At 40.2% G+C, this 22,442-nt stretch overlaps 1 protein-coding gene across 2 annotated transcripts in view; it reads left to right on the top strand.

Moving 5' to 3' along the window:
- Positions 1 to 21,829, top strand: part of CSNK2A1 (casein kinase 2 alpha 1) — a 32,468-nt gene extending 10,639 nt beyond the window's left edge. For both annotated transcript variants that reach the window (XM_008061413.2, XM_021714119.1), the window contains 11 exons: positions 39 to 150; positions 5,132 to 5,233; positions 5,758 to 5,808; positions 7,249 to 7,308; positions 9,259 to 9,342; positions 13,118 to 13,228; positions 14,947 to 15,048; positions 16,162 to 16,262; positions 17,077 to 17,225; positions 18,570 to 18,656; positions 20,469 to 21,829. In XM_008061413.2, the coding sequence (XP_008059604.1) occupies positions 39 to 150; positions 5,132 to 5,233; positions 5,758 to 5,808; positions 7,249 to 7,308; positions 9,259 to 9,342; positions 13,118 to 13,228; positions 14,947 to 15,048; positions 16,162 to 16,262; positions 17,077 to 17,225; positions 18,570 to 18,656; positions 20,469 to 20,584 (1,075 nt within the window). In that variant the 3' untranslated portion in view covers positions 20,585 to 21,829. The remainder of the gene's footprint in view (positions 1 to 38; positions 151 to 5,131; positions 5,234 to 5,757; positions 5,809 to 7,248; positions 7,309 to 9,258; positions 9,343 to 13,117; positions 13,229 to 14,946; positions 15,049 to 16,161; positions 16,263 to 17,076; positions 17,226 to 18,569; positions 18,657 to 20,468) is intronic.
- The last annotated feature ends 613 nt before the right edge of the window (positions 21,830 to 22,442 follow it).

Below are 22,442 nucleotides of genomic sequence, written 5' to 3'. Positions count from 1 at the left end.
TCTTAATCATTGTGACTTTGACTTATTTTTGTCTTCAGAAATCAAGATGACTACCAGCTAGTTCGAAAATTAGGCCGGGGTAAATACAGTGAAGTATTTGAAGCCATCAACATCACAAATAATGAAAAAGTTGTTGTTAAAATTCTCAAGGTGAGTACAAGATGAGAGATAATTTTAGAGGTATTTGGAATGTAGATTTTTTAAAATGATAGTGATGCCTTTTTTAAAGTAGCATTTGAATGGTTTTTGAAATGCTTTAGCACCTTTATTTTACTATATCCTGTGAACGCAGTAGAACAAGTTATACTCCTGATCAGGAAACAGGCAAGAGAAGTGATTTGACTGAAGTCATATAAACTAGATTGTGGCAGAGGAAGGGAGTAAAGGCACAGTCTTCTCTTACTTAGGTCTTGCCTAATATTGATTTCTTATGTTTTTAATTATATTCCATGTTTTGTGGGGGGTTCTTTTCTTTCTTTCTTTTTTTATTTATTTTTTTTTTTACGTTGGCGTTTCACTCCGTCGCCCAGGCTGGAGTACAGTGGCACACTCACGGCCACCCCAGCATCAACCTGCTGGGCTCTGACATTCCTTCCACCTCAGCCTTCCAAGTAGCTGGAACTACAGGCTTGCACTGCCATGCCTGGCTAATTTTTGATTTTTATTGTAGAGATGAAGTCTCGCCAACTTGTCTCGAACCCACAGGCTCAGGCAATCCACTTGCCTGGGCCTACGAAAATGCTAGGATTACAGGCTGAGCCACCAAGCCCAGCCATGTTTTTGTTTTAAATAAATAAAATCATTGCCTCTACTTTGTAAGGATGAAAAGTCACAAATACAGGACTAAAGGGAACAGGCAGATGACATAATGAACTAGTCTGGTGTCATTGCCCATACTTAGATGATGTGAGTGATAGGGGCTGAGACAAACTGGGAAACATATGCCTTTTCGAAAGGAGGTACCTGCTTCTCAGCTGTAGCTGATTTTTGCCATATAGTAGTGCAAGTCTTTTCCTTTGCAAAGAACTAGAAATTTATATTTATATATGAATTCCCTTGATCTTTAAGTGTTGTCTTAAGATTTTAAAAAAAACACTGCACAGGCCAAATTTGACCAGTGGACTACCAATATGCAACTTTTAATTTAGTTATTTCTGTACTGTGCACTATTCTATATTGAGAGCTTAGCATATAGTTCCTAGCTACAGGAACTTTTCCATCCTTAACAGTGAAAAGTAGAAATTTCCAAACTTTCTCAATTTATAGCACTTATATCATCTCAGTGTTTTGTTTTGTTTTGTTTTTTGTGGTACTCCTTAGCCAAAAGAAATACCTACTAGTTCTATATTATGTAGCTATGTCTAGATAGCTAACTAAGTGTATATATTTTAACACCTTGGAAGTTATACATGTAAATTAATTTAAAAATTTAATCTTTATAAAATCATAATTAAACTGTTGGGTTTGGTATACCTGTTAGTCACTGCACAGCTTCTCAGATGTTGGAATCGGATTGGATACCCCCACTCTCATTTCCTTTTCATGTTGATTTTTACATGGTATTTGCTTTTTATCACAGCAGCTTCTGAAAACCCAGCTTCACAAATATATGTCCTTAGAAGGAATATAATACAATATAATATTGAAACTATGAACTAGCTGGGCTCGGTGGCTCAGCCTGTAATCCCACGCCTTTGGGAGGCTGAGGTGAGTGGATTGCCTGAGTCCGCGGGTTCGAGACCTGCCTGGGCAGCGAGACCGCATCTCTACAATAAATCAAAAAATCAGCCGGGTGTGGTAGCGCATGCCTGTAATTCCGGCTACTCGGAAGGCTGAGGCGGAAGGATCGCCAGAGCCCAGCAGGTGGAGGCTGCGGTGGCCGGGAGCAGCCACTGCACTCCAGTCTGGGTGACAGAGTGAGACTCCAACTCAAAAAAATAAAAAAATAAAAAAGAAACTATGAACTACCTTAAACTGGTAGTATGCTCAGTGTCTAGCACATATCAGGTATTGATTAGTGTGTTTCCCTCAAATATTTAAAATATCCCACAGTGCTTTGTGCATTGCTGGTGCCTCACACACCATTTGAGATCCAAAGAGTTTCAGTATTTATATCTCTTATCTACGTAGACAGGTAACTAGGCTGAAATCAGAACACTTGGATTATATCTAAACTTTGGAAGTAGTTAGCTATGGTAGTCCTTTTAACCGAAGACACCTTTGTTTAGCTATAGAAAAGATAATCTTGTTTTACCTACCTTTATCAAGGTTGTTGCAAATACAAGATTGTGTATATAAACATGCATTAGAGACTTACATTCTTTTTTTTTTTTGAGTTGGAGTCTCACTCTGTCACCCAGACTGTAGTGCAGTGGCCGCTCCCGGCCTCGACCTGCTGGGCTCCGGCAATCCTTCCGCCTCAGCCTTCCGAGTAGCTGGAACTACAGGCGCGTGCTACCACGCCCGGCTGATATTTATTGTAGAGATGAGGTCTCGCCAAGTTGCCCAGGCGGATCTCGAACCCGTGGGCTCAGGCAATCCACTCACCTCAGTCTCCCAAAGGCTCAGAATTACAGGCTGAGCCACTGAGCCCGGCAGATGAGACTTACATTCTATGTAATTGTATGATGATGCTCATATGGAAAGATCTGTTATAGAATGAGGTGATATATGAGTATTACTATTTAGAGCTGCATGAATAGTGGTCTATAGTTCAGAAGAAGGTAGTAGTTAAGAAAAGTTCCCTGGAGCTGTTTTCAGGCTGAATGGGAGGAGGATTTGGGTCGGTGGGAGTAGAAAGGGGAAGCATGCTGAAGATTGAACCAAGATAAAAAAAGAGGATAAAGGAAGAAGTGAGAGAAATCTTCTATGTGGATGATGTCATTTGACCTGTGAGTGTAAAAAGAAAAATTGATAAAGGCCTGGGAAAGATAATCTCTGTATTTCTCCTTTCAGTCTTAAAAGTTATATGACTTTATCTCTTCTAGGTAGTTTTGAGTGAAGAACTTTTTAGAAAAAATTTTTCAACATAATTTTTCTAACTCTATATTTTCCTATAAGTATATATAAATGGTATAAGTATGGGTGAAATTCCTTTATAAACTATATATAAAAATTTTAATCTCTCCTCCCTATTTAAGACAGAAGTTGTATTAGTCACATTAAATTGTGGCTTAAGTCAACTGCTTGGTCTGTCACAAACAGCTTTTAAGTTGGTAGATTTGAAGGGTTCTGTAGAATAAAAGTTTTGTAAACCAGTGGCTTTCTATGTGTTTGTGCCATGAACTAGCAATTGGGAAATAGTGATTTAGAAGAAAACAGAAGGTGGATTGGTAGATTTGTCTCTAGAAGGTGAAAAGGTCTTCCAGACACTGTAGCAGGTCAAAAAGATCTGAATAGTTGAAACAAGAAGACAGAATATCTATCCTATTTCCCAGCTAGTCGTTATACTGAGTTGTAATGGAAGCAAGAGGCCATGGATTGAATTGAATGTGGACTGTGTAGAAGTCATTAGTAAAATGGCATCCATGTATTGGCTATCTACTTTGCACTGGGCCCTGTTCTAACTGTGGCTTATAAATCACTAAAGCTCTGCAAGGCAAGTGTAATTCCTTTTTAGTAGTGGTAAAAATAAAGGTGAGAAACATTTAAAAGTTTTCCCCAAAGCTGCACAGCTACGAAGTCAGGTTTTGAAAACTGTCAGTGTTTCCAGAAAGAATCTCCCTGCTTTCTCTTAACATGTGCTTGGGACTTAAGACAAGGTTAAAAAAGTTGATAGTATTGTTTGGATCATCATCCTGGGACTTAGCTAAAAATAGATTCCCAGTCTTCCTCTCAAGATTTTAGTTTAGTAAGTGTAAGTGGTCTCTGCAAATCTGTATACTTAAAAAACCCAGGTACTTGTTGATCATCAAACCTTCGTAACCACCAGTCTTGTTAATGAAGAGATAAGATATACTAAAACAATTTCTAAGGAATTGTATGCAGCACATTAGAATCTGAGGTGACCCACACCCTAGAAAAGACCTACACAATTCAGTTCAGTAGGCAAAGGCTGTATTTTTCTGTTGGGCACTTGAAATGTAACTGGGCTGAACTGAGATATGCTGTAAGAGTAAAATATAGTGGATTTCAAAGAGTTGGTACAATAGCATAGGAAGTATCATTAGTGGTTTATGTTGATTTGTATTTTGAAATTTATCTAAAAGATAAATATGTCATTTAAATTAATCTTGTCTATTTCATGTTACTTTTATGTGACTTCTAGAACATTCAAAATCACATATGTAGCTTGCATTATATTTCTTTTGGGCCAGCACTGTTTTAGACAAGTAATCGGAAGACATGCCCTCCCCAGAATAATGAAAAGGACTTCTTTACCAGAACAGTTGTAGAAAGGATGGATGAGGACAAGCAATGAGGAGGGTCTACTCTAGGGACTCTGCAGAGTAGTCTTTTTTAGCACTGAGGGATTCGTTTATAAGAGGATTGGTGATAAGGTTAGACAGGCATTACCATATGTTAAGTTCCAGCCATATTCTGAGTTCTTTCAGATACCTCATTTGATTTTCATGACAATCTTATGAGAATAGGTATTTATATTATTTTTTTTACACATAATGAAAGACATAGGGAAGGTACGTGATTTGCCATGAGCACACAGCAGGTAATGGAGGTAGGATTCTCATTGGGCAGTCTGATGCCAAGGCCCTGATTTCCTTCATGTCTATAGGGTGTTTATTAGAGAAGGGACTAGAAAGGGCCCGTGTTTCAACCTAATTGGTAAAAAGTTTTTCAAGATATACATTAGTATTACCAGCCATTTAAATTGCTAGTTTTAAGGTTTTTAAACTGTTATCATATTAAGACTGATGATTGAAATTAAATGCTACTTCTGCAGAGGTCTGGTCTTTGGAATGGAAGTCTTTTTTTTTTTTTTTTCCAATTCAACATCTGTAAGTAACCTGCAGAATGCCTGGCACAGTGCTAGGAGAAGGATTCAGAGACGAGTCTTACACATTTTCTTCCTTCAAGTAACTCATAAGTAAGCCATTTATGTATTAGCTATCTGTTGGAATACTCTGAATTAATTTTTTTTTTTATTTTTGCTGATGTACTTTTACCCTTTCAGCCAGTAAAAAAGAAGAAAATTAAGCGTGAAATAAAGATTTTGGAGAATTTGAGAGGCGGTCCCAACATCATCACACTGGCAGACATTGTAAAAGACCCTGTGGTGAGTATAGTAGACATTAGCAAGGCCCACCAGGGCTGAGATAGTGTTTGACCAGGAGTACAACTGGCCTCTTTTCTGTCATCTCTTCCCCACCCCCCATCATTAAGTCCTGCTTTATAAGTACTTAATCAGATATACCATTTAACTAGCTTGGGTCTTTCTTTCGAAGAGACCTCCACCCACAGACTATTTCTTATTCTTCTAGGCTAAGAGACTGATAGCACTGGAAACTGAAATGTGTTAATCCATTTTGCAAACTCAGGTCCGATGCCGATGGGCGATGGGCGCATTGTCGGGCTGCCTAGAGCCTGGTGAGACTTCAGCTCCATGTCTTCTGTTTGAAATCCATCCCCCAAATGACTTCAGTGTGGTGACAGTCAGAGTGGGGAGGGCTTGTTGCAATAGAGGGTTTCTTACTACTGAGGCAAGGACTGCCAAATTTGCCACGCAGCATCCGCAAACGTTGTGCCCACTAGAGCTGCCAGGGCTGTTGCTAATGTGTGTGTTTTTTTCTTTTCCCCTAGTCACGAACCCCCGCCTTGGTTTTTGAACACGTAAACAACACAGACTTCAAGGTATAATATCTAACCAACTGTTTCAAGCTGGTGGATTTTTAGACCATACGAGAGCCTTTTAGGGATGATACTGTTAAAAGAGCTTGCTTCTAATTTGTTTTAAAAGAGCTTTTCATCCTTACGGCGCTAAATTTTAAGATAGAAGAACTCCTATACCAACAGAGTCCTCTTTCCACATCTTGGATTTTACCTTTTTTAGTGACCAGTACATTTACTTCTCACCACCTCACTCATATGACAGTTTCTGCTGATATTCAGCCTAATGAAGTCCACAACACATATTCATGTTAATTCGCTTTAAACAGCAGTGTTTGGAAAGGAATATATTGTATGTGTAAAAGTAGGGACTGCTTATTCCTTCGGATTTCTCAGAAACTCTGGGCTATAGATATTAAAATGAGGGAATGGGGAAGGATGATGTCAAATTATGCTATAACACAGACCTCTGTAAGAGATATCTCTAAATTCCTGCTTATCCAGTGACCCTCTTATTTCAAACAGTTCTCAATTCCAGTTTAACAGAAGAATGTAAGCACTTTCTTGGAGTACAAGTTGTAAAGGTATTTGATTTGCCTTTGCAACAGTTCAGTATCAGAATGTTTTATATCAATAAATGGGTGAATTCTTTTGCCGAAATTGGGGGAAACAGGAAAAGGAACTGTTTTAAAATCAGAATGATAACTTAAAGAAAAACTTTGTCAGAGGACATTGATGACTGTTTAAAGATATATACATGTAACTTCATGTGGTGGCCCACATATGTAGTCCCAGCTACTTGGGAGACTGAGGCAGGAGGATCACTTGAAACCAAAAGTTCAAGGCTGTATTGAGCTATGGTCACCCTACTGCCCTCCAGTCCGAGTGACAGAGCAAGACCATGTCTCCAAAAAAAAAAAAGATGTACATGTTAAATCCACAGCTCTTTGGAAACCAGAAAGAATACATAGCAGTTATTCATAGCGTTTACTTTTAAATTGGAACAGGAATATTTCCGTTAAATTGACTTAACAGGTTTGACATCATGCCATCTGAAGGGCCATGTCAGCCAAAGATAGGTTAGTTCCCTACTAAGGCAGCTGGCTGTATATTTGCCAAATTACCTTTAATGAAAAAGACTGAAAGTAAATGAAAAACTATATTGTAGGCATGTATCAATGCATATTGTGAATGTATATATATTGCTATGTTCCCAGCAGTGGTTTACAGCTTCAGCAATATGAGTTTAAGTAATTGTTCACTTTTACATGTAGAGTTGCAGATTCAAAGTGTCTGTTTAAAGTTAATATATAATATTGGAGAACTAGAGGACAATGACACATACAGATCTTGAAACAGTGACGAACGAACCAAGTCTTGGTTTGAATTACTGGGAATGAGGATGGAAAATGCCTTCCTATCAGCATTATTTCATGATTCAAATGTTGCATTTGTCTTTAACAGCAATTGTACCAGACGTTAACAGACTATGATATTCGATTTTACATGTATGAGATTCTGAAGGTAAGGGAACCTTGGATACAAAATGTCCTTAAATTGATCTTCCCTTTGATAAGTAGTTTAATCGATGGTAGAAAAGCTAGAAAATTAATTTTGTAAAGTATGGGGAGAAGAGACCTCTATATAAGTTTTTAATAAGTTGATAATATCAGGACCCTTGTGGCTAATCAAGGGTTATGTAATAGGATCTAGTAGGAGTATAATTTAGAATGCTTTGGAAAAGGGGATTTGAAATATAGCTTGGCCTGGACCCTTAACAAATACATGTCATCTCCATTGTGCCCCTATGTAAGTTGCAATTGAATTGTCAGCCATTGTTTACTGGACTCTGGTGTGGCCATGTGCTCTTTGAGCTATGGCTGCCACCATGTTTTCTAAGCTTTGGCTCTCCTACATTGGGGAGGTAAATCAATCTCTCTCTCTCTCTCTCTCTCTCTCTCTCTAATTTACTTTCTAAATAAGCTATTTTCTGATCTGAAAAAAAATTGGATCATCAAAACTTGCAAAGCAATTTCTGATGTGCTGGCTTCTGGTATATTTTATTGTACTTAAGATTCAACAAGTAAAACAGTAAGCTTTAGCTCAGTTCTCAAAGGGTCATTGTCCCAAGGATTGTATAAATTTCTGCTTAGGGGTTGTTAATTGAGAATGGACTTTGCTTTCTAAACTAGGATCGCCAAATATCTTTCTCTGTATCACAAGATTAGTTTTCTAGAGGAGAGAATTGCTAAAAGTTGGGTAAACTTTCTTATTAAACAAGAGTTGACGTAAAGCCTGCTGTTTGAGCCTTAGAAAGGACCCTAAAGCAACAGGCCCAATTTTTTGGCATCAGGGACTGGTTTAATGGAAGACAGTTTTTCCACAGATGAGGTGGGAGAGAGAGTCATGAGGCTTCAGGAGTGTGCAGCCTAGATCCCTCGCCTGCACAGTTGACAATAGGGTTCATGCTCCTATGAGAATCTGATGCTGATCTGACAGCAGGCGGAGCTCCACCCCCACAGCTCACCTCCTGCTGTGAAGCCTGGCGCCATGGACTGGTACCAGTCTGCAGTCTCAGGGGTTGAAGATCCCTGCTCTAAAGAGACTGTTCCAGCAGAGATATTTGATCCTTCCATTGGCTTGTGGCAAGCAGGGTTTCAGAAAGTTAGGAACATGCTTGCTAGCCCTGGAAACTGTAGCAACTCAAATTGTCCTTGAGGAAGGACAAGAATCTGGCCGATGACATCAGTTGACCGAAAAGCTGGGATTAACAAACCCCAAAGGTCATGCCACTCCGTTTCCTTTAGCTTGAGGTTGGAAACTTTTCTAATTTGGATTTGATTACCTAAACCAGGGGTTGGCTAACTTCTTTAAAGGGCCAGACAGTAAAATTTTTAGGCTTTTTGGGCCGTAAGGTCTTCCTCACACTATTCAACTCTGCTATTGTAATACAAGAGTGGCTGTAGACAGTATGGAAACAAATAGGAATGTCTGTGTTCCAATAAAACATTATTCACAAAAGCAGGCAGCAGGCCAAATTTGGCCTGTGATTTACCAACCTCTGTTGTAGACTCTTAACTGCCAAAGGATCACTGTTCTTCGAATAAGAGGTTTGTAGTACAAACCTGTTTTCTTCCTTTGGAGGGGTGTGTGTTTGTGGAAATAATCTAAACTTTGGATGAGAGGGAAAAGTTGAAAGTGGTGCAGTTGTATACTTTGGATCTTTTTGGACAGAAAGAACGTTGAAACAACTATGTCAAGGCTAGAACTCTAAGTTCAGAGACCTGAGTTTGCTTGACTATGGGATCTTGAACAAGTCTCTGAACAATAACTGCTGAAGTGATTGTCCTAATCCTCCCAGGGGTGTTGTTAGGCTAGAAGGGAAACTTATGTGGAAGAAAAAGTAAGACTAACTGTAAAAAAAGAAAAAAATCTTATGCAAGCTCTTTCCTTGCTTGTTTGTTCTTCCCACAGGCCCTGGATTATTGTCACAGCATGGGAATTATGCATAGAGATGTGAAGCCCCATAATGTCATGATTGACCATGAGCACAGAAAGGTAAAGCGATAGATTAACAAATATATTTATTTATCTACATGTTGATGTTAAGAGCCCATCTTTATACTTTACTCCTAGTATCTGTCACAGGCCCTGTTTCCTTTTAGGCCCTTGGTAAATATTTGGTGAATAAATGAATGAATGAACAAATCAACATGTTTAAAGTATAATTATATTCCTAGGAATATGATCAAGAAGAAAACAGATTAGTATAGTGGGCAAAATGTTCATCTTAGCCTGGAAGCCTGGTTTGTAGTCTTATTTATTGAATAACTAGTTTCCTAAGAAACTGCTTTCTCCTCATTTGCCTGCATGCTGCTAGGTAATTGTGTGAATTAATTAAATGTGCACAGTTGTGAGGTGGAAGAAATACACTTAAAATGCTCCTTCTGCTAGCAGGTATGATGAGGTCCCTGACATCTACAAATGCTTTCACATGAGAATTATAATGGCGACATGCCTTTAAACATTTCTGTTTTTAGCCAGGCGCAGCGGTTCATGACTGTAATCCCAGCATTTGGGAGGCAGAGGCGAGAGGATTGCCTGAGCCTACCAGTTCAAGACCAGCCTGGGCAACATGGCAAGACCGTGTCTCTACCATAAATCAAAAAACAAAAACAAAAACCATTTCTGTTTTTAAAGCTAACCAGAATCACCTTTTGCAAGCAGTGATGACTATGGGTGCAGTGTTTGGGCTGTAGGTGATTTGTTCATGCAAATATTTTGGGGGGCACATACTGTATCATAGGTACTCTTCTAGGAACTTGGGATGTATGAGTGAAATAAACATACAAAATGTGCTTGTTAATTAGGAGCTTACATGAGTGGGAGGCTGATGGGATAGAAAGTTAAGATTCTGGGGGAAAAAATCAAGAATAGGAAATGGTGCAGGGTGTTGCAGTTTTAAGTAAGTAGTAAGCTAGGGAGATTTCATGGGAAAGGTGACATTTTAGAAAACACTGGAAGGGACCCAGCCATGCAGACTCATGAAGAGACATGTCCAAGGAAGAGGAAATAGCAAGTTCAAAAACCCTGAGGTAAGAATGTGTCTGGCACATGGGAACACCAGCAAGGATAGTGCTGAGACATAATGAGCAGGGAGAGGTGGGAGAAGGAATTGAGGTCAAAGAGCTAAAGAGAATCAAGTCATGCAAAACCTTGTAGGTTGTCATCAGAACTTTTCTCTGAAGGTGAAAAGCTTTTGCAGTGTCTAAGTGTATGTTCTCACTTGGATTTTAAAAGTTAACTACTCATCCATTAGAACAGCTAAAATTAAAAAATAATGGCAATACCAAGTGCTGACAAGGATGTGAAAAAACTTGCTCTATCCTTCATTGCTGGTAGGATTGTAAAATTTGGCATTTTGGAAAATGCCAAACTCGTTTTATAGACTGTTGGTTTCTTAAAAAGCTAAACGTATGCTTGACATTCGATCCAGCAGTGGCATATATCCCAGAGGGAAAAAAAATTAGGTCCACACAAAAGCCTATATAGGAAACCAACTATATTTGTAATAGTCCAAAATTGGGGGAAAAAACAAATGTCCTTTAATGGGTGAGTGGTTAAACAAACTGACATGTTCATCCTATGTAGTAGTATTCCTGAGTAGTGTTTCTCAGCAGTAGAAAGGAAAGAACTATGATACCTGACTTGCTGCAGCTGGGATGGATCTCATGTTGATTGAAAAAAGACAATCTCAGCCGGCTCTGTGGCTCAGCCTGTAATCCCAGCACTTTGGGAGACCAAGGCTAGTGGATTGCCTAAGCCCGCGGGTTCGAGACCCACCTGGGCAACTTGGTGAGACCTCGTCTCTACAATAAATCAAAAATTGCCGGGCGTGGTAGCACACTCCTGTAGCTCCAGCTACTTGGAAGGCTAAGGCGGGAGGATCACCGGAGCCCAGGAGGCCAAGGCCGCGGTGGCCAGGAGCGTGCCACTGCACTACAGTCTAGGCAACAGAGTGAGACTTCTACTCAAAAAAAAAGAAAAGAAAAATGACAAACTCAAAAAGTTATATGCTGATGATTCTTTTGTATGACTTTCTCAAAATAACAAAATTACAGAGATATAGAGTAGAGGAGTTGCCAGAGTTTGGGATACCGCACAGGACATGTGTGGTGATGGAACAGTTCTGTATCTTGTGGTGGGGGTTTTGTGAATCTATAAATGTGATAAAGTTGCATAGAACTACACTTATACACACATATATGCAAAACTGGTAAAATCTGAATAAGATCTGTCTGTGAATTATGCCAATGTCAATTTCTTAGTTTTGATATTGTACTGTAATTATATAAGGTATGGATACACAGGACCTCTGTATTCTTTTTGCAACTTCCTATGAATCTACAATCATTTATTTATTTAAAAAAACTTTTTTGAAAGGATTGATCAGATTGCTATGTAGACACTCAAAAGCAAGAGTAAAAGCCGAGAGACCAGTTGAGAGAAGGAGTTATTGCAAGAAAGCAAACAAGAGGTGGTAATGGCATGGACCAGGGCAGTGGCAATGGAGATGATGATAATGGTCAGAATATGGTAGAGCCATCAGGATTTGTTGACAGATTAAATCTGAACTGTGGGGGAAGCAAGAACCCATGGTGAATCTTCAGTTTTGGCTTGCATGACAGAAACAATGAGATCACCTTTCACTGAGAAGAGGGGGACCACAGACGGAAATGGCTTTGCAGCCAGTGGTCAGAGATTTAGTTCTGAGATGTAAACAGCAAACTTAATGCCAGAACAATTAGGCATTATTCCTTTTTTTCAGGGCATACTGCTCACATGTCAAATCATAGTCATGCTTTTGCACAGTGCTCAAATAAGGTTACCTTTTGCCCTACTAGTCCTTTTTGCACTTTCAGGACCCATTTTGGTAAAAGCTGTATTGTATGGCTTTTCTATAGCTTCATTCACGCAGCAGATATTTTTCATTTTTCTCATGTATACTAGGCATTGTGTTGAATTCTGAAATTTATAAAAGTGAGTAAAATAGTCTCTACCCTCAAGGAGCTTACAGTCCATATTGAAAAAGAGAGGCAGAAGATAAACATACAATAAAGAGTTGTAGGTTCTAGCCGGGCTCGGTGGCTCAGCCTGTAATCCCGCGCCTTTGGGAGGCTGAGGTGAGTGGATTGCCTGAGCCCGCGGGTTCCAGACCTGCCTGGGCAGCGAGACCTCATCTCTACAATAAATCAAAAAATCAGCCGGGCGTGGTAGCACATGCCTGTAATTGCAGCTACTTGGAAGGCTGAGGCGAAAGGATCGCCGGAGCCCAGCAGGTGGGGGCTGCGGTGGCTGGGAGTGACCACTGCACTCCAGTCTGGGCGACAGTGAGACTCCAACTCAAAAAAAAAAAAAAAAAGAGTTGTAGGTTCTACTAAAAACATGTATCTGAGGTTCAAAAAGGCTAAAGGCAAAAGTCAGTGCTGCTTAGATTATTAAAAAGACTGCATTGAGGAGCTAACCTAAATAGCCAAAAGATAAGGAGATACTCACCAATAGAGTATAAATTGGATAGCCGGGACATTTTAGTCAGATGAGCAGTTTAAGAAATTCACAAAAGCGCAACTGAGAATCTTTCAGAAACTAGGTCATGGAGAAAGTTATCTGTCAAACTAAGAAGTTTCATGCCAAATGCTATTAGTAATCAGTGAAGGGATTTTAATAGAGAGTTATGAGGCTGATATATTTTGTCAAGAATGTGCTAGTGGAAGAATGGGGTTAGCTTAGAGGAAAATAAAAATGCTCATGGTTTGTTTTCTTTTTCTTTCAGCTACGGCTAATAGACTGGGGTTTGGCTGAGTTTTATCATCCTGGCCAAGAATATAATGTCCGAGTTGCTTCCCGATACTTCAAAGGTCCTGAGTTACTTGTAGACTATCAGGTGAGACAAGAAGGGCAGATATAGTTTCAAGCCAATGTTTATATTGCATATAGTTTAGGAAAAGTGTCATTTTATGCTTTTAAGTAGGCCATTCATATACATCCATCACTGTCCCTTCCATATGAAATGTGAAGTATAAGTCACCTCAGTCTGTCATCACATTGCTTTTATTGTCATAATGTCAGTAGACTATGAACAGGTCTGCATTTGATCCTGACTTGAGGGAAAGTACACCAAAGGTACTTTGGCTAATCAAAAATGCCTGAACTAGTTTGAGAATCGTAAGCTAGGTTTAACCAACTTTAAGAGTAAACTCAAAAATGTTCTCTTGTTTTTCTGCATTATATACTAGATGTAAAGGCTTTTCCTCCCCCTCCCCCCAAAAAAGCCTTCTTTGTCTTCACTAAAAAAAGGGTGGAAAATATATAATACGTTTACCAAGTGCTTTAAAAGTCTATAAGCCCTTAGGAATATCTTTCATGCCCAGTCTTCCTAGATTATTATCAAATGCCTTAAAAAAATTTCAAGCCAGGCTCGGTGGCTTAGCCTGTAATCCCGCGCCTTTGGGAGGCTGAGGTGAGTGGATTGCCTGAGCCCACATTTGTCACCTGCCTGGGCAACTTAACAAGACCTCATCTCTACAATAAATCAAAAATTAGCTGGGCGTGGTAGCACACGCCTGTGGTTCCCGCTACTTGGAAGGCTGAGGTGGGAGGATCCGCCGGAGCCCAGCCAGATCGAAGCTGCGGTGGCCGGGAGCGGCCATTGCACTTCAGTCTGGGTGACAGAGTGAGACTCCAACTCAAAAAAAAAAAAAAAATTTTTTTTTCAGACTTTTTGTCCTTGAGAAATTCCTTTTTGAGCTCAAAAGACATTTTGTGCATAAAAGCGTTATTTAAAACATTATTGGCCAGACATGATGGCTCACGCCTATAATCCTAGCACTCTGGGAGCCTGAGGCAAAAGGATGGCTTGAGCCCAGGATTTGAGACTAGCCTAGGCAGCATAGCAAGACCTTGTCTCTACAAACAAACAAAAAATTAGCCAGGCATGGTGGCACATGCTTGTAGTCCTAGCTACTCGGGAGACTGAGGCAGAAGGATCACCTGAGCCCAGAAGGTCGAGCCTGCAGTGATTCATGATGTAGCCACTGAACTCGAGCCTAGGTGAGTGTAATAGTGGAGGGGTTTGGGGGGGACACAAAACACTGTCCTATTATAGGGAAATTAAGGATTAAATTCTACAACATTTATGTAATAAAGTATTAATGGCACACATTGAAAGATATTCCTAGGCTAATGATTTGGAGATCTTCTTATGTGAGTGAAGAAAACAATTCAAAATAGTATGTACATTAGCTAGGCATGGTGGTATGTGCCCTGGCTACTTGGAAGGCTGAGGCAGAAGAATCGCTTGAGCCCAGGAGTTTGAGGTTATAGTGAGCCATGATCGTGCCACTGCACTCCAAGGTGGGTGGACAGAGCAAGGCCACATCTCTTTAAAAAAAAAAAAAGTGTGTACAAAATGTTTTAAAACTGTGTAGCAGAATGCATAGGAGAAAAGACAGGGAAAAAAAACATATGAAGATGTTATATTAATTAGTGTTTGGAGTTTTGAGTCTGGAGTGACTTTTTTTTTTTTTTAATAAAATATTTTTTGAAGTGACAAGCCTGGGGATTAATGTTTGGTAACAGTGAGTCTTCTTTGTTTTAATGCAGATGTATGATTATAGTTTGGATATGTGGAGCTTGGGTTGTATGCTGGCAAGTATGATCTTTCGGAAGGAGCCATTTTTCCATGGACATGACAATTATGATCAGGTGATATATGTTGTGCCCATTAAGAAATTTCCTGTTCTAATGTAATGATGACCAGATCATCTGCCTATTTATTCAAAACCCCAGTGAATCTTGCTAAAATATAAATGCCTATCCCCCATCCCCCACTTGAGAACTATTCTTAAGGGTAAGGAATAGTTTTTAGTTCACCGCTTATTCAGCCACGTTGATCTTCAGATTGGTGTTTTGGAAGCTACTGGGTTAGCCTTTTGAAATCAGACTTTCCCCCCTATTCTTTATAGTTTGCACTGCATTACTGTGAAGTATGCATGTACACTATCATACAGATTTTTGCAATAGGACATTACCTTAATCTCCTAGCATGACCTCTTGTTAGAGTTGGTAATGTTTTCTGTAATATGTTGGCCTATATGTGGTACTTCTGTGATCCTTTTGTCTCTTTATACCAATTGAGTTTATGTATATCAGTAGAAATATAGAAGCTTTTTTCAAAACTACTCCACTTCCCTCTTGAAGATAAAAAGGCCATTTCATTCACAAGAACCTGGAATGATTCTGGGACCTTGTGGAAAATACATTGCCTTGTTCCCTTTGAGCACCATGGCCATTTTTAATGGGTTGATGAGTACAGTCTGAATTCAGTTAAAGTCAGCAACTCTATATCAGGTGCCATGCAGGACTGAGGAATACAGAAAAAAAGAATAATCCTTTTCTCAGGTAGTTTATAGTCTATCTCATAACGTAATTAAACATATAAGGAAATAAATTATGGTCAAAACTGTCAGAAGTATGACAGTACACAAACCACAGTAGTGAGTAGTCTGTGCAAGGAGAGTGTACCAAAAAATGTGATGTCTTCAACTGAGTTTTGAGGGGGAAAAATAAGACTTCACCAGAGAGATACTTCCAGAAGAAAGAACCAAGTTATAAAGTGGTTGGGCTTTTCTGACACTGAGTTGGTTTGGAGATTTTAATGTGAAAATCTACTCCTGCCACGTGCAGAAATTGGAAGTATAAATCGTTAGGAGCTAGTATTCATACCTGTAGGCATGATGATGCCTTTCTGTTAATTCGGTCATGATTTGATTGTGTAATATGCTTGTGGTGTGGGTTTTTGTCTTTCTTTAATACTAGTTGGTGAGGATAGCCAAGGTTCTGGGGACAGAAGATTTATATGACTATATTGACAAATACAACATTGAATTAGATCCACGTTTCAATGATATCTTGGGCAGGTAAGTTATGAAATATGTGCATCTGTGGCTTACGCATTTTGGGTATGAACTGGCACTTAAGATCCTCAAAATAGTTATGTTCTCTTTGCCAATTCTGCCACAATGTCAGTGGTCCAGTGCCACAGGATGCTGCATTTGAGCAAGCCTGTGATAAAAGCATTAGATTGAATGGGTTTTTTTAGATCACCTACAGGATTCTGTGAAATGAATGAAATGTAGCTTTTGGTACAAAGGGTTGCAATTGAGGCAAAAATACAAATCTCTTCATTACCTTCTTTAAATGACAAAACCCTCTCCAAGGGAAAGAAATGGGAATAGAAAATGCATGCTCTTTATGACTGATGTGCAGACAACTGACTTTGAAAGTAACAACTAGATACAACTACACACAATACTAATACATTAACCACTTAACAGCTGGAGGTGAACTTTCCTGATGGAAGGGCTTTTGCTGGCAAAGTGACTGAGAATGTGGGTGGTGATGGGAAGAGGCCTAGTTAGCCCAGCCACCTGACCCTTCATGCTGCCCAGGAGCATTCACATCCTGCCAAATAACCTGAATTGTGTTTCTTTAAAATTGGGAGGACCCAGATAATCTCTTTCTCCAACAGTGCCAGTTCTGGTCTCTCCAGTTAACTTTGTTGTGTTCCCTCCTGCCATCTGTGGCAGCATGGTACAAGACTACTCTTGAGTTGTGATTCCTCTTTGCTATTGTTTTAGCTGGGCTCCTAGCCACTAAGGAAAATGTAGGAATGATAGGTTGGGCTTCTCTGCCCTCGTGACCCATTTCTCATTTCCCTTTTTGACCCTGCAGACACTCTCGTAAGCGATGGGAACGCTTTGTCCACAGTGAAAACCAGCACCTTGTCAGCCCTGAGGCCTTGGATTTCCTGGACAAGCTCCTGCGATATGACCACCAGTCACGGCTCACTGCAAGAGAGGCCATGGAGCACCCCTATTTTTGTGAGTCCAACTGTGTAGTCCACAGGGCTTGTAAAGACCCTTCTACCACTACCCAGCAACCTGTATAAGGTGGGAGAAAATAATGCTATGACAAAAGCTCTGGGCCCAGAATCTTTTTTTTTTTTTTGAGTTGGAGTCTCACTCTGTCGCCCATACTGGAGTGCAGTAGCCGCTCCCGGCCACCGCAGCCTCGACCTGATGGGCTTTGGCGATCCTTCTGCCTCAGCCTCCCAAGTAGCCGGAATTACAGGCATGTGCTACCACACCGGCTGATTTTTTTGATTTATTGTAGAGATGAGGTCTCGCTGCCCAGGCGGGTCTGGAACCTGCGGGCTCAGGCAATCCACTCACCTCAGCCTCCCAAAGGCGCGGGATTACAGGCTGAGCCACCGAGCCCGGCAAGGGCCCAGAATCTTACAGAACAGAGTTATAATCCCAGCTGCTGTTGTCTCGCTGCACAGTTGGTTTACCCACACTGAGCCTCAGATTCATCAAATGGGGATAGTGATGGCAACTGCATTACAGAATTCTTAGGAGGATTTTTGTCTAACAGAATACTTGAAACATGAGCACTCCTGAGGTAACTTCCTTACTGTGGGGATGACACTTACCATCTCTGGTCTGGAGGACTAGCCGTATTTCTGTCCTGTCTCCAGTAACTGTCCATTGGAGAGAGTTAATGAGACTTGCAGATCTTAATATTGTAGGAACACCTGGGCTTAGGTTTGTGAGTGTAGCCAGTTGTGCCATCTAGATGAAAATGCCACTTAGACCCACTTCATCTTCTCTGTGGTGTTAGTGGTAACATTAGATTGTTCCTTGGGTCATGGTAGGATGGTTCTATAGTGAATCCTTTACACTCTTGCCCAGTATCCTGTACCTGAAGCAGACGGACAGGTTGATTGGGATGGGGAATGAAGTCTATGGTCATAGCCCTACTAACCTATATGCAAAATTTGGCCTATTTGGCATTGAGCTGTGAACCACTAAACCCAGTTCAAACTGATACTATGTTATTGTTTTGGCCAGATTAGAGTGTATTGTCTCCATTAAACCTCAACAGGACCAGCTTCATTGTAAATTAACTGTACTGTGGATAAATACCTCGTCTTCCCACCATTTGGTTTAAGAGTTGACTGGTACCACTGTTTGATAGGAAAGGTATTTGTGTTTTTTCTTACTTGACTAATTCATGGTGAAGCCAGCTGCTACCTTAAGTTCTTTTGGAAATAATGTGGAATATAAATAAAATGCAAAGAATTAAGATGGCTGCTTTCAGGTTCCCAAACCATTAGTTTAGTCCTTCAAGCAAAACAAAACCTAACATTTTGGTCTCTTTTCTAGACACTGTTGTGAAGGATCAGGCTCGAATGGGTTCAGCTAGCATGCCAGGGAGCAGTACACCTGTCAGCAGCGCCAATATGATGTCAGGTCAGTTCATTGGTAAATTTCCTTTAAAAAGATGTGGAAGTAGTTCCTGTTGTTAGTTTTGCCCCCACTTGTGGTCTAATTTCTTAAATGCCTTCTCATCTCTGTACTGATTGCCTTATGACATACTGGCCTGTGTGGCTGTTTTCCACCAAGTTTCAACATGCTTGCCACCTGATGACACTGCCTTGGGGTATCCTTAATCTTTGCTAGGCTAGAATCCCAGCATTCCTAACAATATTTCTCGCAAAGGAACTTGAAGGTCCCAACAAGCCATGAAGGGTTTGGAATCTCAATAGTTACATGGTCCTCAAAAACAATATTAAGAATTCGGATATAAAGGTGGGGTTTCTACATGGGTATGTACGTATATAAGGACAGTTGTCTGATCTTTGTCAGAACAAGTGTACCTTGTAAATTGTAAACATGTGTATGAAACTTTTTATTGAGTCATTGTGATATACAGAGTGTTTTTTGTAGAGTACACAGTTATTTTAAAAAACCCCACAGGTCCATACCCTAAGAATTATACCTTTTAGGCAACATCTGAGTATGTATACTTGTGGTAGTAAGGACATGTATTCAGATACCCTCCAATAGTTGTTATCCCCCAATCCCCTCCCCCCCTTTTTTTTTAGAACTAGCCACCTTTTAGAATTTATCCTCTAGGTATTCTGCCTATGTACAAAATGATGTATATCCAAGGTTACTACTAATAGCCTTATTTGTAGTAATAAAACATTGAAAACAGCTATCAGTAGGAAACTGGTTATATCAGTTATGGGATATCTGTGCAGTGGAGTATCATGCAGCCAGAGAAAGGAATGAATAAGTGTCTCGTGTTCTCTTAGAGCTCTAAGTCAAAGACAATAATGTTAAATGAAAAAAGCAAGATACAGAGCCCTGTCCAAGAGCAGGAGTGGGCAAAAATATATAATAATGTTCTTATATGTGATTCTTGTATGCATAGTTTGGGATAGTTGTATTCATTTATCTGCCTTAAATGTTTCTGGAAGGATACACCCCAAATGCTGCCATAGTTGGCCAAGCAACAGGGTATGGGAGATTTTTCACTATATATGCCTTTGAACCTTTTATATTTTGGACCATGTGAATATATTACATATTAAAATATGCATATATATAGCATTTTGAAAATTAAAGAACTGGCTGATTGAAGGAAGCTATCAGGTAATTAGAGAGGTGGAAGAAACCAAATGGAAATAAACTCTAAAACACAGTTTTAGCTTAGATGGAAAGTACTCCTTTCCCCACTAATATGACTTTTAATAATTTTGAAAGCTGCCAGCTATCAAGGCAGCGTGGTATTCAAGAGCACATGAACTTTGACTGCAGTCCTGTGCTGTTCAGTATATAGTGACTAGCCTCATGTGGCTATTTAATTAAAACTGAATAAAATTTAAAATTCAGTTCTTTAGTTGAAGTAGCTACATTTCAAGTGCTCATTAGCCTCATGTGGCTGGCTGTGGTCACCATGTTGGAAAAACACTGCCCTAGATAAGCCTGGGTTGGAATCCAAGCATAGCTTCTTACTAGCCATGTATCTTGAACAAACTGCTTAAACTCTCCAAAACTAAATTTCTTTGCCTGTCTCTTAAATTCGCTTGGACTTACCATTTTATCTTGAGTTTATGAGGATTAAGCTTGACATATATGTAAAATTCTGACTAAGAATAAGCCTTCAATAAAGAAATTATTATTATTGTGTTACTTTTGTGATGAGTGCTATGAGAAACTGATGAGTAAGATTGCCATGGTTGTGTCTCTGGCTCACTGTCAGCTGTTTTCTTTCAGGGATTTCTTCAGTGCCAACTCCTTCACCCCTTGGACCTCTGGCAGGCTCACCAGTGATTGCTTCAGCCAACCCCCTTGGGATGCCTGTTCCAGCTGCTGCTGGCGCTCAGCCGTAATGGCCCTGTCTGTCTCCTGATGCCTGAGCAGAGGTGGGGGAGTCCACCCTCTCCTTGATGAAGCTTGCGCCTGGTGGGGAGGGGTGAAACACTTCAGAAGCACCGTGTCTGAACCGTTGCTTGTGGATTTATAGTAGTTCAGTCATAACAAAATTATAATAGGCTGATTTTCTTTTTTTTCTTTCTTTTTTTTTTTAACTCAAACTTTTCGTAACTCAGGGGTTTCCCTGAAAAATTACCTGCAGGTGGAATATTTCATGGACAAATTTTTTTCTCCCTTTCCAAATTTAGTTCCTCATCACTAAAGAACAAAGATAAACCAGCCTCAATCCCGGCTGCTGCGTTTAGGTGGAGATTTCTTCCCATTCCCATCATTGCTCCTCCTCCATCCCACATTTGGGGGGTTTGTATCTTGTGCTCTTCTCCAGAGATTACAAAAACGTAGCTTCTCAAGGGAGTCAAAAAGGAAGGAGAAGGAGGGAAGGACCCTGTCTATAGGAGCAGTGGACTGCTGGTCACTTACGTCACTTCTACTTCAGAAGTGCTTCAGTGGGTGGCTGGTGGCTCTCGTGGAAGTGTGTCTTAGTTACATTGAGGTGTTGAAAATCTACCCAAAATGCAGACATCCTAAAAACTGTTTGGTATGAATCATGTCCTATTGATCTAATCCTGAATCCAACTCGCTTGTAATTTTAGTTTTAGTTTAGTTTAAATTTTTGATACTTTTCCCTACAGGTCCCTTCCCTCGTTGCCCCTTTCATCTCCCAACATGCTGTGCTCCATAGCTGTAGGAGGGAGAAGACATCTTTCTCAGTTTTCTTTGACTTGGCCATTTTGAATTCAGTTGGTTACTGGGCATAACTTATTGCTTTTTACAAAAGAAACAAACATTGTTTATATAGGTTTCATGCTAGCAACTCTAAGAGCTATGGGAGATGTGGCCACACTGAGTTCCATTTTAAGCTTTCTACCTTCTTTTCCTCCTACCTTCCCCTTCCCTCACATGCCATCCAGTGAGAAGACTTGCTCCTCAGTCTTGTAAATGTACCTGAGAGGTAGGAGCAGAGCCACTATCTCCAATGAAATTGAAATGGTAGACCTGTAATTGTGGGAAAAGATAAACTCTCTTGTTACAGCCCTGCCACCCCTTGCTGTGTGTATATATATAATACTTTGTCCTTCATATGTGAAAGATCCAGTGTTGGAATTCTTTGGTGTAAATAAACGTTTGGTTTTATTTATCAAGGTTAGATTTAAGTTCCCTGTGTAAAGGTCTCGCTGGGTGGGTGTCTCATGTTCACATCTGAGGGGCCTGCAGCCCGGTACCGTGGAGGCTTCCCAAGGCCCCCATTTTTATACACCCCTCATTTGACCCATGGTACCGGGCAGGGCAGAGAGGCCTTAAAAAAGCACCACAAGCCAAAGCGTCTCTGGGGATTAAGGATCCTTTGCCATAAAACTCATTTTGTGTCTCAGCAGTGCAGGGATTGGGGATGGAAAAAGTCGCCAGTTTTTGTGTGTTTGTGTGTGTGTGTGTAAAGTGGACTTTCCACTGTAATCCAACCACCTAAGTTTATCAGGTGCTTCACTGAGGAAGCCTAGTTTTTTAAGCACAATAGCAAAACCATCAGCTCTGTATTTTCTCCTATTATTCCATTACAGTAGCTGCTTGTGGGGACTAGGAAAGATTCTTCCAACATATTTTAAGGCCTAAAATCTTAGTTCCCCATTCTCCTACCTTTATAGACTCACAAGCCTTTCTCACCTGGGCATCATAGGTAAACATAATTGTTCGAGGAGTTGAATTTAATGAACTTATCTAACTTTGTAATCCATCTTGGCTTTAGTAACTTGATCA

This window comes from Carlito syrichta, unplaced genomic scaffold, assembly GCF_000164805.1.
Source record: "Carlito syrichta isolate Samal-C Ts95f unplaced genomic scaffold, Tarsius_syrichta-2.0.1 Scaffold305245, whole genome shotgun sequence".
In the NCBI taxonomy this organism is placed as follows: Eukaryota; Metazoa; Chordata; class Mammalia; order Primates; family Tarsiidae; genus Carlito; species Carlito syrichta.
The sequence above is the reverse complement of the archived record's forward strand: the minus strand, read 5'-3'. Positions and strand labels throughout refer to the sequence as shown.